Source organism: Lycium barbarum, chromosome 6 (assembly GCF_019175385.1).
Source record: "Lycium barbarum isolate Lr01 chromosome 6, ASM1917538v2, whole genome shotgun sequence".
Lineage (NCBI taxonomy): Eukaryota > Viridiplantae > Streptophyta > Magnoliopsida > Solanales > Solanaceae > Lycium > Lycium barbarum.
Window position 1 is genome coordinate 21355016 of NC_083342.1, and position 16460 is coordinate 21371475.

Consider the following 16460-nt stretch of genomic DNA (forward strand, 5'->3'; position numbering starts at 1 on the left):
AAACGGAGAATGCATGTATAGGATTTTGGAGATTGGGATGGAAAACCTAGGTTGGTACTGTTATGATTTATGTGTTCGGGCTTGTGGCGTGTAGACTCTCTAGATTTCATATGTTGGCATTTCCTTGCATAATAGTGGAATCTTATACGTTCTGTTGATAAGAATTTCAAGTATGACATGTACAATCAAGTCATATGTTTATTGATATTGAATCTTAAATTGGTGTTGAAAATGATAAATGAGTTAATGGAACATGGAATGATCTTAGACCAGATCTTTAGTGTCTGACTTGATGAGTTAGAAATTGTATTTATCATATGTATTGTCATAAGGAAATAAAGGAATGATATGGCGTCGTTGACTCATCTTGCTCTATTTACTTGTTGGTTTGTGGACATGTTGAGACATTGGTAATAGTGGTTAGTTATATATCATGGAATTGATATTGCGATACTTACTTTCTCGATACTAAAATGAGAATGGTGATTCATTGTGGCTTATTGTGTAGGCTTACTATTGATGTTACTTGTGTGCCGTGTGTGGCATTGTTTATGATCACATTGATCACATTTCATTATATTCATATGCATTTCCATGATACATTGACATATGCATGGTCCTTCTACTGATGATGCTATGTGAGAGAGTGTAACCTCCGAGGTTTCTGCCGGAGAGTGTAAAAGTGAGATGAGTGCTCGTTGCCCCAGGTTTCTTGCCGGGAAGGATGGAGTGTCCGATGCCCAAGGTCTTTGTCAGGATCGTGAGAGTGTACTCGTGATCCGAGGTCATATTTTGGAGCGAGTGGTACATGGACTTCGCGGGTCCCGCATAGGTGATGATCGCCGAGACGTGGAGTCATTCCGTCCGGGACATGTTGTTCAAAGCTGCATATGCATTGCATTCATCCTATATACAGTATTTCATTGCATTGTATCTTGGTTTCTGTTGAGTATTGTGATGTACTGATTCAGATTGCTATATCAGAGACTTAGTATAATTGGGTTTAGTTGCTATAACCTTAGGTCATGTTCTTGAATCTCTTATAATTTGATGCTAGTTGGTCCTGTTGTATATGATTGGTTTCCTAAATTCAGGATAACAATGAATTTCAGAATGATGAGATAACTTAATGATACTAAAAGTGAATAGTGCAAATGGTAATTGAATTATGCTACTTGAGCCGAATTGTTTATTGTATTTTAAATGAGTTATAAGGGAGTATAAAATAAGTCAGGTAAATGAACCCCTAAGGATGAGCTTAGTATAATAAGGATCGTATGCTTATTGAGGCGAGTGGTAGGTGATGTGTACCAATTGATTTAGTTACTTACTATGCTTATCTGTATATTCTGTTTCCGTTATGTTCTTTTAACCATTGTTGGCCTATGATGCTTACCAGTACTAGTGTTGCACTGATACTACTCTTGCTGCACCCTTTTTGGGGTGTAGAGTCTTTCAAGTTATGGATTGATTGAAGTTTTCCAAAAGATGCACGGTGCCTATTTAGAAGGCCTCCATCATTCTCATTCCGAGATGGAGGCTGAGTCTTAGATTTATAGTTGTATTCAGTATTCTAATCTTAGCCGCTCTTGTACTAGACTAGACCAGGTCATGGAAAAAAGAGTCTGTGTAATTATTAAACTGTTGTCAATACTTCTGCTATTTTTATTTACATATGTATATCGATTTGACTTTCGCTTTGATTATAAAATAATTTGAAAGATAGTGAATTTCGTTCTTTACTTCTTATGGATTTATTTTGGGTTAAGGGTTCGTCTAATGAGGTGGGCATAGTAGGTGCCCGCGCGACCCTAAAATAGGTCATGACATAGTTGAGCATAACAAGAAGCAGCAGCAACATATTCGGCTTTGACAGTTGAAAGAGAAACTGAGTTCTGTTTCTTCATACCCCAAGATATCAAACATGATTCTAGAAAATGAGCCATTTCGGATGTGATTTTTCAGTCGCCCAAGTAACCAGCATAGTCAGCATCTGCATATATAACCAATTCAAAGCTGTCTCATGTGGGATAATAGGACAAGGTCTGGCGTTTCCTTGAGATATCTCAGAATTCTTTTGGCAGCTTTTAAGTGAGATTCCTTGGGACTTGACTGAAATCTAGTACAAAATTCGACACTAAATAATATCAGGCTTGCTAGCTGTTAGATACAGAAGAGATCCTATGATACCTCTGTACAGTGTCTAATTTACTGGAGCACCAGATTCATCCATATCAAGTCGAGTGGCAGTAGCTATCGGAGTGTCGATAGGCTTGGCATTCTTCATTTCAAAATGTTTGAGCAACTCGTTGATGTACTTTTGTTGACTGATCGTAGAACCTTTTGGGGTCTACTTTACTTGTAAACCAAGAAAGAAATTCAACTCACCCATCATGCTCATCTCGAATTCACTTCCCATAAGCTTTGCAAAGTCCTTACACAGTGAATCATTTGTGTCTCCAAAGATGATGTCATCGACATACACTTGTACAATCAACAGACTTCTTCCTCTCTTCTTCAGGAATAGAGTGTTGTCAATCTTTCCTCTGATGAAACCATTTTCAAGCAAAAAATTTGATAACCTTTCATACCAAGCTCGAGGGGCTTGTTTCAGACCATAAAAAGTTTTGTCAAGTTTGAACATGTTCTATATGTTCATGATTTTCGAAGCCAGGAGGTTGCTTGACAAACACTTTTTCCTTTAAATACCCATTCAGAAAGGCACTTTTGGCATCCATTTGGAACAGCTTGAATTCCATATGGGATGCAAAAGCTATAAGAATCCTGATTACTTCCATTCCGGCTACGAGAGCAAACGTCTCATCATAGTCTATTCCTTCTTCTTGATTATAGCCTTGAACTACCAGTCTTTCCTTGTTTCTAGTGGCATTCCCAAGCTCATCAATCTTGTTACGAAACACCCATCTGGTGCCTATCACAATTCTATCTGATGGTCGAGGGACCAGGTTCCATACTTTGTTTCTTTCAAATTAATAAAGCTCTTTTTGCATAACAGCTATCCAGTCGGCATCCTTTAAGGCTTCTTTGATATTCTTAGGCTCAATTTGACACGGAAACACTGAAAAGGTAAATACGTTTCTTGTCTTAGATCGGGTTTGAATGCCTGAGTTTAGAGGAGTAATTACATTATGAAGGGGGCGAGATCCTCTGAGCTTCCAGGTGGATGTTTGAACAGCAGGAGTAGATGGACCAGCATCTTCATTGTTGGATCCGTTATTAGCATCCATCGATCCATTTCCATTACTTCCTTGATCAGCTTCCGGAGGTCCTAATTCAGCATCTGTCAATCTATGAGAGCCTCTAAGGTAGTGATATGAAAGGCAGGTTCCTCTGCTTCATCTGGAGAATTATCAACATTTTCTTCATCGACTGGTTTTGATTTGATTCATCATCTCAGTCTTCCCATTAGATATTTCAATGTCTTCATCTGGAACTTTTGGGAAAACTCCATCTTCCTCTTCATCATGTGGAACCCTGATATCCCCTTGAAAGCTAGACTCATCGAAAATTACATGCACACTTTCCTCCTTAGTTTGTGTCCTTTTGTTGTAGACTTTGTATGCTTTGCTATGAGAAGAGTACCCAAGGAAGATACCCTCATCACTTTTGGCATCAAACTTTCCCAGAGCTTCCTTGTCGTTGTTGAGTACAAAGCATTTGCAGCCAAAAGCTCTTAAGTTAGTCAACTTGGGTTTTCTTCCATTTAACAGCTCGTATGGAGTTTTTTCAAGTAGAGACTTGATCATGCATCTGTTTATTACATGACAAGCAGTGGTCACAGCTTCAGCCCAGAAACTTTTGGACACCCTACTGGCTACTAACATTGTTCTTGCCATATCTTCGAGTTTTTTTTTTTTTTCTGCTCCACAACACCATTTTGTTGAGGTGTTCTAGGGGCAGAAAAATTGTGATAGATGCCATTTTCAATATAGAAATCATCGAACTGAGCATTATCAAATTCAGTCCCATGATTAGATCTAATGCTGGCGACAAGAGTCCCAAGCTTTATTTGGATCTGCTTAACGGAGGCGTGAAGCATAAGAAATGTTTCATTTTTGCTTTTCAAGAACAAGGTCCGGGTGAACCTAGAGTAGTCATCAACAATTACAAAGATATATTTCTTTCCTCCTCTGTGGGTATTCTCATTGGTCCACAGAGATCCATATGAGGAAGTTCAAGGGGCCTCGAGGTACTTACTTCTTTCTTAGGTTTAAAAGAAGATCTCACCTGCTTCTCTCTTATGCAAGCATCGCAAGTATTGTGATCCTTAAACTTTGCCTTTGGTAATCCATTAACCAAGTCTTTCACATCAAGTTTGTTTAATGACGAAAAACTCGCATGCCCCAATCGTCTATGCCAGAGCTTAGGATCTTTCTCAATTGCACTCAGACAGGTTAAATGACTTCCGTCTTGGGAGCCAAGTTCTGCGACATATACATTTTTTAATCTCTTGGCAACCAGAACCACTTCACCAGTTTTGAGACTGGTGACTGTGCAAGAGCAAGACAGGAACTTGACTTCATTTCCTCTATCACAGATTTGAGACACGCTTAACAGGCTATACTTCAGGCCATTTACAAAGTAAACATTTTTATGGCATGAGAAAGTGTCCTCCCGAATTTACCTACTCCAAAAATGTACCCCTTCTTACCGTTTCCAAAGGATACACTACCACCTTGCAAAGCTTTGAGTGAGAGAAAGTTATCCTTTTCATCGGGCATATGCTTTGAGCAGCCGCTGTCCATGTACTATTTTTGACCCACTCCATCTGTTTCATTCTTGACTTTCTCATCTTCACTATCTGGATCTGACTTGGCCATGAGTGAGATGATTAACTCATATTCATCATATGCTTGCTTGGGAATAAAGTTCTTTCTGCTGGATCTTTTGTCCTTTCTAATCATCCTTTGAAACTTGCGGGTGAAATGTTCCATGTTGGATTCATCATTTGCCCTGGTGGTGTTGTCATCGAGTGTCCTTCTTCTGAGTTTGGTAGAGCAGAAATTAGACTGAGGATCTTTTCTAGGTGTTACCCTTTTAGAAAGGGCCTGCTCTGATACCAATTAATATAGACTATGCATTCACCAAACACTGTATGGAGGATCTGGTTGTGTACCAGTTCCCTTATGTAATGCAGTCTGTAAAGGACACAAGATCTTACCGTGAAAAACTCCTTGCTCAAGGGAATAAAAACCAAGACCTACCCTAGTAGGATTTCAACTCCACTAACCGAGCAACTTCAGATTACAACTCTATTGTAAGCTAGGAATTAACTCTCGTAACCCCTCACCCTTACAATAGCGCTTATTTAATTCTAGGAACTAACTCACATAGTCCCTCAACCCTTGCAATACTCCGATTGAAAGTAACTCCACTTAGCTAACTCTAGCTAAGGACACTAATGCACTTAGACTAATCCTAGCATAATGTACCACTCAAGAGCTTGTGTAAACACACTTCCAACAAGCTGACTTTGAGACTTTTAAATACCTAAAATTAGCTTCTCAAATAAGAGGAGTAGGTTTACAATTTAAGTACAAATTAAACAATACAAATTAAACAATGCTTAAGACAAACTAAGAGACTTGGATATCTTCAGAGTTAGCATCTGGTCCTTTAGTTTGTTCTCAGCTCTGTTAGTTGAACACTTGGGAATCTTGTGACGGCTACACTTTTTAAAGTGATTTTAGGTTTTCCAAATAATACACAACATGGTGGGACATGTTGAATATATATTGGGGAACATGTGGGATGTGATGGAGACTTCTCATCCAAAGTTTGACTGGACGCATGGGCTACAACACTACTATTGTACAGTCCAGCTTTACAGCTGTTTAAAGTTGTGCCACTAAGTACGCGCAGTATATTCAAAATAGATCACAGATCAGGTCTCTTGTCGGTTCCCCATCAGTTTGTCAATTATCAAAACATAGAATCATAGGATGCACCTTATGAGTAACTTCAGAAGTTTTTTTTTTTTTTTTTTTGATAACGTTGTTCTTATATAAATATGATATTACTAAATATTGCTTAAAAGAGAAAAGGGTGATGCTCTTGGCCCTTTATTGTCATCTTCGGCATTCGATCTCAATATTTTGCGTTCCTATACCATAACTATTTATCACCACATAAATTTTGTTCCTTGATTTTCTTTCATTCTTTTAGCAAAAAAAAAAAAACAAAAGGAAAAATTAATTTTTGCTTCAAAAAGAGACAAAGAGGTGTATATAAAAATTAAAAAAAAAAGTGATGAGTCCCAGTAATGTGTTTGTTTGATAATTCCACTCAGATAATGCCTTCAAATCAATTTGACACCATGCCACACTTGTGTAGCTATATTCAAGATTTCTGTAATATGTTAGCATCAAGTTCTTCAGGATAAATGTGGTATTATGTATGTGTTTTATTGAGTGGAAGAATGTTAGTTATGGGAGAGAAGGAAGAAAAAAGGATTATGTAATTAAATATGTCGTTGCAAAGTGGGTCAGCCATTCTCCGGTGGCTCGAGTGGTGGAGAAAGAAAACAGAAAAAAGAAGGAAGAAGAAAGGGGGAAAATGTGGAAAAGAGGGAAAAGGATAAAATAACACATGTTAGGCGTGTGTAGTCCACCTACTAACAAAAAATCTGATTGTCTCATTGCAAGGGGATATTTATTCCACTTTAAGTTTAAGGGGGGTAATAGCACCCGCGCAAAGTTTAAGTATGTCACTGCAAATTCGGGACAAAAGGGTGGTTTTTATGCATTTATGCATACCGACAATGCAAATAATTCTTATACTATTAGTGAATTTAACAGGCTGCAATATATTATTTATCCTATTTTTATCTTACTATATCAATCCTATAATGAATAATTACGTGTTATTATGCAAGTCAATTTAACCTCGTAGTATATGCAAATGTAATATTGTCAGCTTAGAAAACATTAAACTCAAAATACATACAAAGCTGAAAAAAAAAAAGAAAAAAAATTGAAGTCGCACCCTCCCCCTCCACTAGAGAGAGGGAGGGGGGGGGGGGGGGGGAGGGAGAGAGAGAGAGAGATTTTGTATGTTTTCTGGTACACTAAAAAAAAACTTCTTAAATTTTTTTCATAAGCTACATGGTTCAAATCTATCAGGAACATAAATTTTATTTCTTTGAACACATCTTCCAAAATTAGTAAATCTTTTACATGTTTGTGACATTCAATTCATTTGCCTAAATTAAAGTTTGCACATCGGGTTTGACATCCTCTAGATATGTTTAATATTGGTATTAGTAGCTTCAGCACATATTTTCAATTTTCAAAAACAGTCATACATACGAGAGTTATCTATTTGTCCTCCTCTTTGATAAGCTTGACAACAAGTACGCAATCTATATCCAATTGCAATTATGAATTTCATCTATATACAATCACCATGTTACTTCTTTTGCATCAAATCCTCTCTCTCTCTCTCTCTCTCTCTCTCTCTCTCTCTCTATATATATATATATATATATATATATATATATATATATATATATATATATATATATATATATATATATATATATATATATATATATAATAACTATTTAGAAGAGTGAGTGGGCACTTTTTCGTCGCCCACCCACCACTTTTTCGTCGTCCGTTTGTGGGCCCAAAAACAAAAATTGTGGCCCACATATTTTAAACAACTACTAATATTTAAAAAAAATTGTGGGTCCCATATTAAACACCAACCAGTAATAAAAAAAGAGAAGAAAAAAAGTGGAACCCACCACATCCAAACTCACGGGAAAAAAAAGTGGATCCCATATTAACAAAATCAAGCAATATTAAAAAAAAAAAAAAGTGAATCCCATATTAAAAAAACAAATAATGTTAAAAAAAAAAGTGCTTAGAAAATCAAACAATTAAATCAATAATGATGGATTCATTGCCACATGCGTATCAACCCATTAGAGGGAGAAAATGAAATTATTGTACAGCAACATACTTAAAATACAAAAATGCTTAGAAAATCAAACAATTAAATCAATAATGATGGATTTATTGCCACATACGTATCAACCCATTAGTAGGAGCAAATGAAATTATTATACAACAACATACTTAAAATACTTTTATATATATATATCCGTTTTCCAATTTCTGAAAAACAAAAATTGTGGGCCCATATAGCCTGATGGATTCATTGCCACATGCGTATCAACCCATTAGAGGGAGCAAATGGAATTATTGTACAACAACATACTTAAAATACAAAAGTGCTTAGAAAATCAAACAATTAAATCAATAATGATGGATTTATTGCCACATGCATATCAACCCATTAGTGGGAGCAAATGAAATTATTGTACAGCAATATGCTTAAAATACTTTAAAAAAAAGTGTGGTCCCCATATTAAACACCAACCAATATTAAAAAATTAAAAAAAACACCAACCAATTAAGCATTTAAAAAAAGTGTGATCCCCATATTAAACACCAACCAATATTAAAAAATAAAAAAAACACCAACCAATATTTAATTTAAAAAAAAAAAAGTAAATAAAGTGGAACCCACCATCTCCAAACTCACGGGAAAAAAAAAGGTGGACTCCATATTAACAAAATCAAGCAATATAAAAAAAAAAAAGTGAATCTCATATTAAAAAAACAAACAATGTCTAAAAAAAAGAGTGCAGACTTTGCATTCGTAGCAAATACTAATATAATAAAGTTTTAGATATGGAACACAAACTACAATGTTATATTAATTGTGTTTTGAACATAGTATCTCATATTGACAAAATCAAGCAATAAAAAAAAAAAAAAAAAAAGTGAATCCCATATTAAAAAAACAAACAATGTCAAAAAAAAAGTGCAGACTTTGTATTCATAGCAAACACTAATATAATAAAGTTTTAGATACGGAGCACGAACCATAATGTTATATTAATCGTGTTTTGAACATAGTGTGTGTGTGTGTGTGTGTATATATGCATAAAAATAGTGCAAACTAATAATGTCCAAAAAGGTGGGCCCCATACTAAACAACACCAAACAATATAAAAAAAAACTATATAAAGCATGGGTTTAGACCCATGCTTCGTCGTCCGTTGTCCCTTAAAAAACGAGGGGGGGGGGGGGGGGGCTATACTAAATAACACCGAGCAATAAAAAAAAAAGCAAGAAAAAAAATGGAACTCACCATCTCCAAACTCATGGGAAAAAAAAGTGGACCCCATACTATCAAAATCAAGCAATATAAAAAAAAAAAAAAAAAAAGTGAACCTCATATTAAAAAAAAAATATAATGTTAAAAAAAAGTGCAGACTTTATATTCGTAGCAAACACTAATATAATAAAGTTTTAGATACGGAGCACAAACTACAATGTTATAGTAATCGTGTTTTGAACATAGTATATGTATATTTATTATATGCATAAAAATAGTACAAACTAATAATGTCAAAAAAAAAACAAGTGCACCTCATAAAGGGTGGACCTCATACTAAACGACATCAAGCAATATAAAAAAAATGGATTCCACCATCTCCAAACTCACGGTAAATAAAAGTGGACCCCATATTAACAAAATCAAGTAATATAAAAAAAAAGTGAACCCCTTATTAAAAAAAAATAATGTCAAAAAAAAGTGCAGATATTGTATTCGTAGTAAACACTAATATAATAAAGTTTTAGATACGGAGTACAAACTATAATGTTATATTAATCGTGTTTTGAACATAGTATATATATATATATATAAATATGCATAAAAATAGTGCAAATTAATAATGTAAAAAAAAAAAGTGCAGTCCCTATTAAAAAAGTCAAACAGTATTCATGTAATTTCCAATGTATCTCATTAAGTCAATAATGATGAATTCATTACCACGTGCGTGTCAATCCATGAAATTGCTTTTCTTCAAAAGATTAAGTAGTCAAACCATACAATTTTCGTTCTGTTTTTATATTAGCCTGAGATCTAATCTAGATATTAAACTGTTGTATTTGCTATTCCGCCATGTCATTTATTTGTTATGTTTACTAAAATAAATATACTTAAAATATTTATTTTTTAAAATAAGATAGAATTTAATTACTTTTTTATTTTTATTCTTACTCTAATAAATGTGAAAAGAAATTAATGTCGTAAAAAAAAATATATCGAACGCAGATCAAATAATGAATAAGGTAAATTAGTCAATTATAATTCTAATCGACGTTTTCTTAAAAAACCATGCAAAAGACAACAGGACAAGTAAAATGAGCTAAACCGAGAATATTTACTAAAAATTAAAAAAATAGTATTTCTTCGTTTAAATAAAAAATCAATTTCTACTTTGTTTTATTTTAAACATGTAAAACTAATTTAATATTTTGAATTAGAATTGTCCAAATCAAAATTTGATAAAAAATAATAAGTATTTTACACCTTTAAATTAACCGAATTAAAATTAAAAGTATCAACTGATGCTTAAATATTGCTATTGTTTTATCTCAAAGAGAAGAAAATAGTTTCCTTTTAAACAAGTCTTCTCTTTTAAAAAATATTAATAAATTTGCTGATTTTGTGTTCCTAGCAAACATTAATATAATAAAATTTTAGATACGGAACACAAACTACAATGTTATATTAATCGTGTTTTGAACATAATATATATATATATGTATATTATCACTATTCAAAAACAACTACATACACATAAATACACTATAATCTAAAGTGTTGGGCCTGTGCGCAGCACGGGCATAGGCCGTCTAGTGTATATATATATACACACTAGTTTCTCGGTACGTGCGTTGCACGTATACGCCGAATCATGTACTATGTGATCAATTTATAAAGTACAGTTACTATTATTCAAATTATTTGAACAAATATATATACATGAAATAATAAAATACGAATTTGTGTGAATGGTCGACGCAGATCACCTTATGGTAACATGTTAGTCACCGTCAGGATGATTGCATGTTGTCGGAACCTCCAAAGATGAACAATTAAAGTTTATTTAGATACTTGTAATTTTTTGCTTATTTTGATTTTATGACGTACAAACATCGCACATCTCGCCAAATATTTCCTTATAGAAGTATTCTTGATTTATATTCTTTTCATTAGTTGTGGTTGCATCATTACCATGTCGGTTATGTGAGAAAACATATTATAGTAGATACAATCCAACATTGGTGATTGACTACTTCAGTTGTCATTTTGCTACACTTGAGATGGTTTGTTGACAAAATAAAATAAAATAATAATAATAATAATAATAATAATAATAATAATAATAATAATAATAATAATAATACGTACCTTCTATTACGATTAACATTTTTGTTTGATATAGACAATAATTTAAAATAAATTTAAATGCTTTAAGATTTTTTGCTAAAAAGCAAATATTACCAATTTTATGATTGAGTAATCCAAGTCCTATTAATAGGACATAAAGTAAATTTACATTAGATGCAATATTTAATTTGTAAGTAAAAGAACAACAATTTTAAAATAAAAAATTGTTCCAACAACGCTTTGCGTACAAACGTCTAACTTTACCAAACAATATAATTTCTGAATGTGGCACAGTACTTAAACAAATGAAACATAAACTCAATGCTAATGTCTTCGTAAAAGTGAATGTATGGAACACAACCGATTTGATCGGCAATTTAATAATTAATTAAAAATTGAGCCTAATTAATAGAATAACTAATTTGAAAATATTTTATTTAATAATTAATTAAAATATCTTATTTTGGGATACTTTGGATAGCATCGTCTTTCTTTTCTTTTGATGTCAAAAGTATTATTCATTATCTCCATTATACTTCAGAAAATAATAATAATTATAATAATAATAATAATAATAATAATAATAATAATAATAATAATAATAATGATGATGATGATGATGATGATGATGACGACAATAATAATAATGATAATAATAATAATAATAATAATAATAATAATAATAATGATAATAATAATAATAATGATAATAATAATGATAATAATAATGATGATAATAATAATGATGATGATAATAATGATGATAATAATAATGATAATGATAATAATAATGATAATAATAATGATAATAATAATAATAATAATAATAATAATAATAATAAAAGATTGCATACAACGTTTTGATTTTACATTTAACCGGTCTATTATAGCCATAATAACATTCTTTTTTAAAGTTAACAACTTTGGTACTTGTTGTATGCAATCTTTTAGTTCCGGACATGCAAGCACTTGCTATTTTTCATTTAATTTGTTCTAGCTGTATGTATTATTGCTGAAAGGCATACATGAAGAACAATAAAATATCTTTAATAAGATATTATTTCACAATCGTTAATATACTCCCTCTGTTTCAATTTACGTGAACCTATTTGACAGGGTAGGAAATTTGAGAAAAAAGAGAAAACTTTTGAAGTTGTGGTGTAAAATGAGCCACATATATTTTGTTTGGCTATAAATCATTACATAAAAGTAAATTATTTTCAACTATGAAAAAAAGTCATTCTTTTTGACACGGACTAAAAAGGAAATAAGTTCACATAAATTGAAACAGAGGAGTATATTACTTACTAAAGGTATGCAAGGATTTTATTTCAATACCCATCTAATATTTCTTTGAAATGTTCTTATAGTCAATTGCAATTATCATAATTAAAAAATTCTAAACACAAAAGAAAAATCAAGAGATTAAAATAAGTAACATGAATACTAATTGAATTAGATAATAAAAAAAAATACATAAACTAAAAATCATACTAAAACTTACAGGTTCAAAGAGGGAAAACGCTTGTAGCCACCGATGAAATTGCAACAATTAAATACACAAAGAACAAAAGTGTTTGTAAGTGTGTAAGAAAATAGCATAGTATTAAAAATAAGAGCAAGAATTGTGATTACTCTTTGTCACGTATTAGCCAAAAATTTCTGAGATAAATATTAAAAGGTGTTTTCAAGGCTTTTTAATGTTTTTGGCTTTTCAAATAAGGAAAAGTAACTGTTCGAAATATCTGTAACTAATATTTAGAATAGATGAGCTTGTAAATGTGAATTGAGAAGACAACAATCTTATAATTGTTCATAACTTACCAGTTACCATGTATATAGAACCATATTCAGGAGAAAAAAAAAAAAGCAGATTGCTAGAAAATGTATTGTGAAGTCATTTGCTGATATCTAAAGACAACCGAACATTAAAAGTAGTAACTAATGAGAAGGGTTGCATCCTTTCGGATAAACTTTTTATTTTTATTTATTCTTTATAAGTAAATTATTTAGAGAGGTATTTAGGTAATTTAACTTTTGGCTTAAGAAAGGTTATTTTAGTAATTTAATTTTTAAGTTAGGGAGTTCATGCTTTTAATATAATATATAGATATAGATATATATAACCTAAACTAAGATTCAAAAATTACTTAGAAATTGATTGGTATGCCAGTAAATTCAATCTTAATACTTCACGTCTAAATATAATTTGTTGTCGAAATTATATGAAATAAGGTTTTCTAATTTCTAGTCAAAACTATTATGACTAAAGTAATTTACACGTTTCTGTTTTCAAGATCATCTAACTGAAAGTTGCTCAAAAGCCTATATGTGGACCACTTCATTAGTTTTGAAAAAGTATAAAGATATTAATAATATTTACATCTTCTGAACCCAAAAAATTGATATTAATTGCAAGCAAACTAGCTTGCTCCTAAAGATACAAAAAGCTATAGGAACTTTGGTCTTTTGCCTTTCTTCTACTGGGTAGAAATAATAATCTTAAACTGGATGCGTTCAAGATGGTCTCTTGAGAATGCTTGCTAACACTAATCTCTTCATAATTTTTTATTATCTTGCTTAGTTTTCATTTCATTTGATTATTTTCGATATTTCTACAACAAAAAGTATCCCACACAAAACGTCACCATATACAAAAGAATGTAAGCGGCAAAAAATATTTACAAAATGATCAAGTTACTTGTAAGGTATTTTCTTTTTATAATTAAACATAATCTGATGATAAAATGATACTACACAGCGTACCTTACATGCTCTAATAGGTTAAAATCACGTAAAATTATGTGTATATTGTAATAAGTTTGTATACATAATTAACTTAAATATTCGAGTGCATAAAAAATGAGGTTTAAATTTCACAGGGAAGAACAGATAAGCTAAAAACAAAAGTGCGATCTGGAAAACAAAAAGAGACATGCATCTTGATTGGACCAAAGTTCAATAAGCTCTTTGGATGTTGCCAATGATTTTTCTTTTCTGGTACCTATTGTCCAATTTGGTGTATCCATTTTTGTTGAGTATTGGGTTCATACGAAAATGTCATCTCTTTTAAATCCATTGTTCTTTAAATTCTTCTCAGTGATTGTTTTCGCATATATTCCTTTTTTTTCTTCTTTTAATACAAATTTTTAATGTTGTCTTTTTCATTTTTTCGTAAAGGGATGTTCATATAATATTCTTTTTGTAGTAAGTGCATATCATATAGTCATTGAATGAAAAATTAGTGAAATTGTAGTTTCATTAGGGGATAACTCCACCGTGTATTATTGTGCTGGTGGAAGGTAGTACGTACCTATTGTGATAGGCAAAGTGTGTGCAAGAAGTAGGCTAGATTACATCGTTGTTGAAAAGAAGTATGAGCACAAATGCATAATCTAGACATCACCGTTGTAAAAAGATGGTTTGTTTTAGCTAGTTGATATTTTGAGCTTTAAGAGTAGATTAAATAGAGATTATCACCCTTTTAAGTTCTTAGGTATTAAATGTGGTAATGAATTTAAAGACAATATATTATAAGCAGCAAAATCAGAAAATCATGCCATTTCATTGAAAAGAAAATACAAAAAAGATAGAGAGAGATACAAATAAGGACCGTAAACAATCTTTATTTAAAGTGTTATGGGTGAAGACTCTTAACCCTAAAAATTAAAGTTGATTGATGTAATTTATTTTCGACCCAAATCAGACTATATAACACGCAAAAACTAATGCCATTTCTGGTTAATTTATGGCTTAATTAATTAGACTTTTGAATTGCATTTAATTCTTTGGCTAATTTTAAATATTCTTATGTATGTCGGCTGGAGGATCATCTTTATGTGCCATGTTGACCTGCAATCGTAAACTCACAATGATTAGTAAAAGAGTAAAAAAAAACAAAAAATCAAATTAGTCTACCCAGTAGGAAAAAAATAGGAAGGGGAAACAGAAAAATAAAATGAACTAATAATGCTTACTTGTTCCACATGCATATATGCTTCAAAATCACCAACACCACTTGCAGGAAAATTCCTTTCTTCCACCATCAGTGTATCATAAAGATCAACTAAAACTAGACTATTAGTGAAGTTGACAAAATTCAAATCACGGCCCTCACCTTGTATGTTCAAATCAATCAATTGATTATTGTTGAAATTATAGCAAAATATCTTTCCACGCCTATCTTGCATTATAATTTCTCCATTTTTTGTAAAAGTCAAAGGCGTACGGATTATCCTTTGTAGCATAAAAGTAGCATGACAAGTCCAAGAATTTTTGTCACCATACTCCTCCATGATCCAAAAGTGACAAGGTTGTCTCCCTACATTATCAAACATGGGACAAAATGCAAAAAGCCCAAGTTTACCTATAAACTCACCAATACATGTACATTCAGTTAGATCATGAGTACCCGCTTCATCGTGAAATTTTGGGTATTTAATTTCTTGAAATGTCTCTTCCTCCATATGAAATGATAAAAGGACAATTTCATCCTCTTAGGTGTTAACAACCTTCAAGTGCAAACATCCATTGACAACAACTCCCGAAAACATGTCATGTACTTCATAGGAAAAAGTAGGACCTAGTTTAAGCATTTTCCAAACCTTAGTATTTAGTGAAAATACCTCAGCCCAAGGCTCAAAATGATGTCTTCCGGGAGTTGTACTTGGATATTCATCATCATCTTCACTTAACCATACATAATCATCATGTTGAATAAATCCAATTCTAAGAACCTTAAAATCATTGGTTTTTTCATAATAACCAAACCCAAGACTTAATTGTATATTCTGAAGATCAAATTCATCCCGATAAATACTTGAAGGGGGGAGGGTCAGGTATTTATTTATAGATGGATTAGTCAAATATATGGTATGACCAAAACATTTATTATTAGTGAGACAAATTAGACCATTGGCAAAACTCACAACAGTGCAATTCATCATGCCTGGTAAATCAAAGGGGACTCTTAATTCAGACTCGTACTGAAAATTTTTGTGATTAAGCAAAGTGAAGGTCTTTTCAGGCTTGCTATGAACAAGCACATAAAGAATGTAGTTTTTACCTGTTGCAACTGAGGTCTCGAGATGTTCCTTGATGAAATCTTGATTTTTTATTATGGTACACCAAGATTTGCATGCAACAAGAAACTTAATTAGTACTCTAGCAGGGAGAAGCACGAG

General features: G+C 32.2%; 1 protein-coding gene across 1 annotated transcript; it reads right to left on the reverse strand.

Annotated features, from left to right (window-relative positions):
- Nucleotides 1–14993: 14993 nt before the first annotated feature.
- Nucleotides 14994–15743, reverse strand: LOC132599630 (uncharacterized). The gene is made up of 2 exons (XM_060312936.1): nucleotides 15255–15743; nucleotides 14994–15129 (listed from the first exon to the last, which is right to left on the reverse strand). Exons 1-2 carry the CDS (start codon nucleotides 15741–15743, stop codon nucleotides 15076–15078), a joined length of 543 nt encoding a protein of 180 aa, XP_060168919.1. The 3' UTR covers nucleotides 14994–15075.
- Between the last annotated feature and the right edge of the window lie 717 nt (nucleotides 15744–16460).

Coding starts and splice junctions, on each gene's coding strand:
- LOC132599630 (XM_060312936.1), bottom strand. CDS start 15,743: ATGGAGGAAGAGACATTTCAAGAAATTAAATACCCAAAATTTCACGAT. Junction 15,130..15,254: donor CATATATGCATGTGGAACAA/GTAAGCATTATT, acceptor TTACGATTGCAG/GTCAACATGGCACATAAAGA.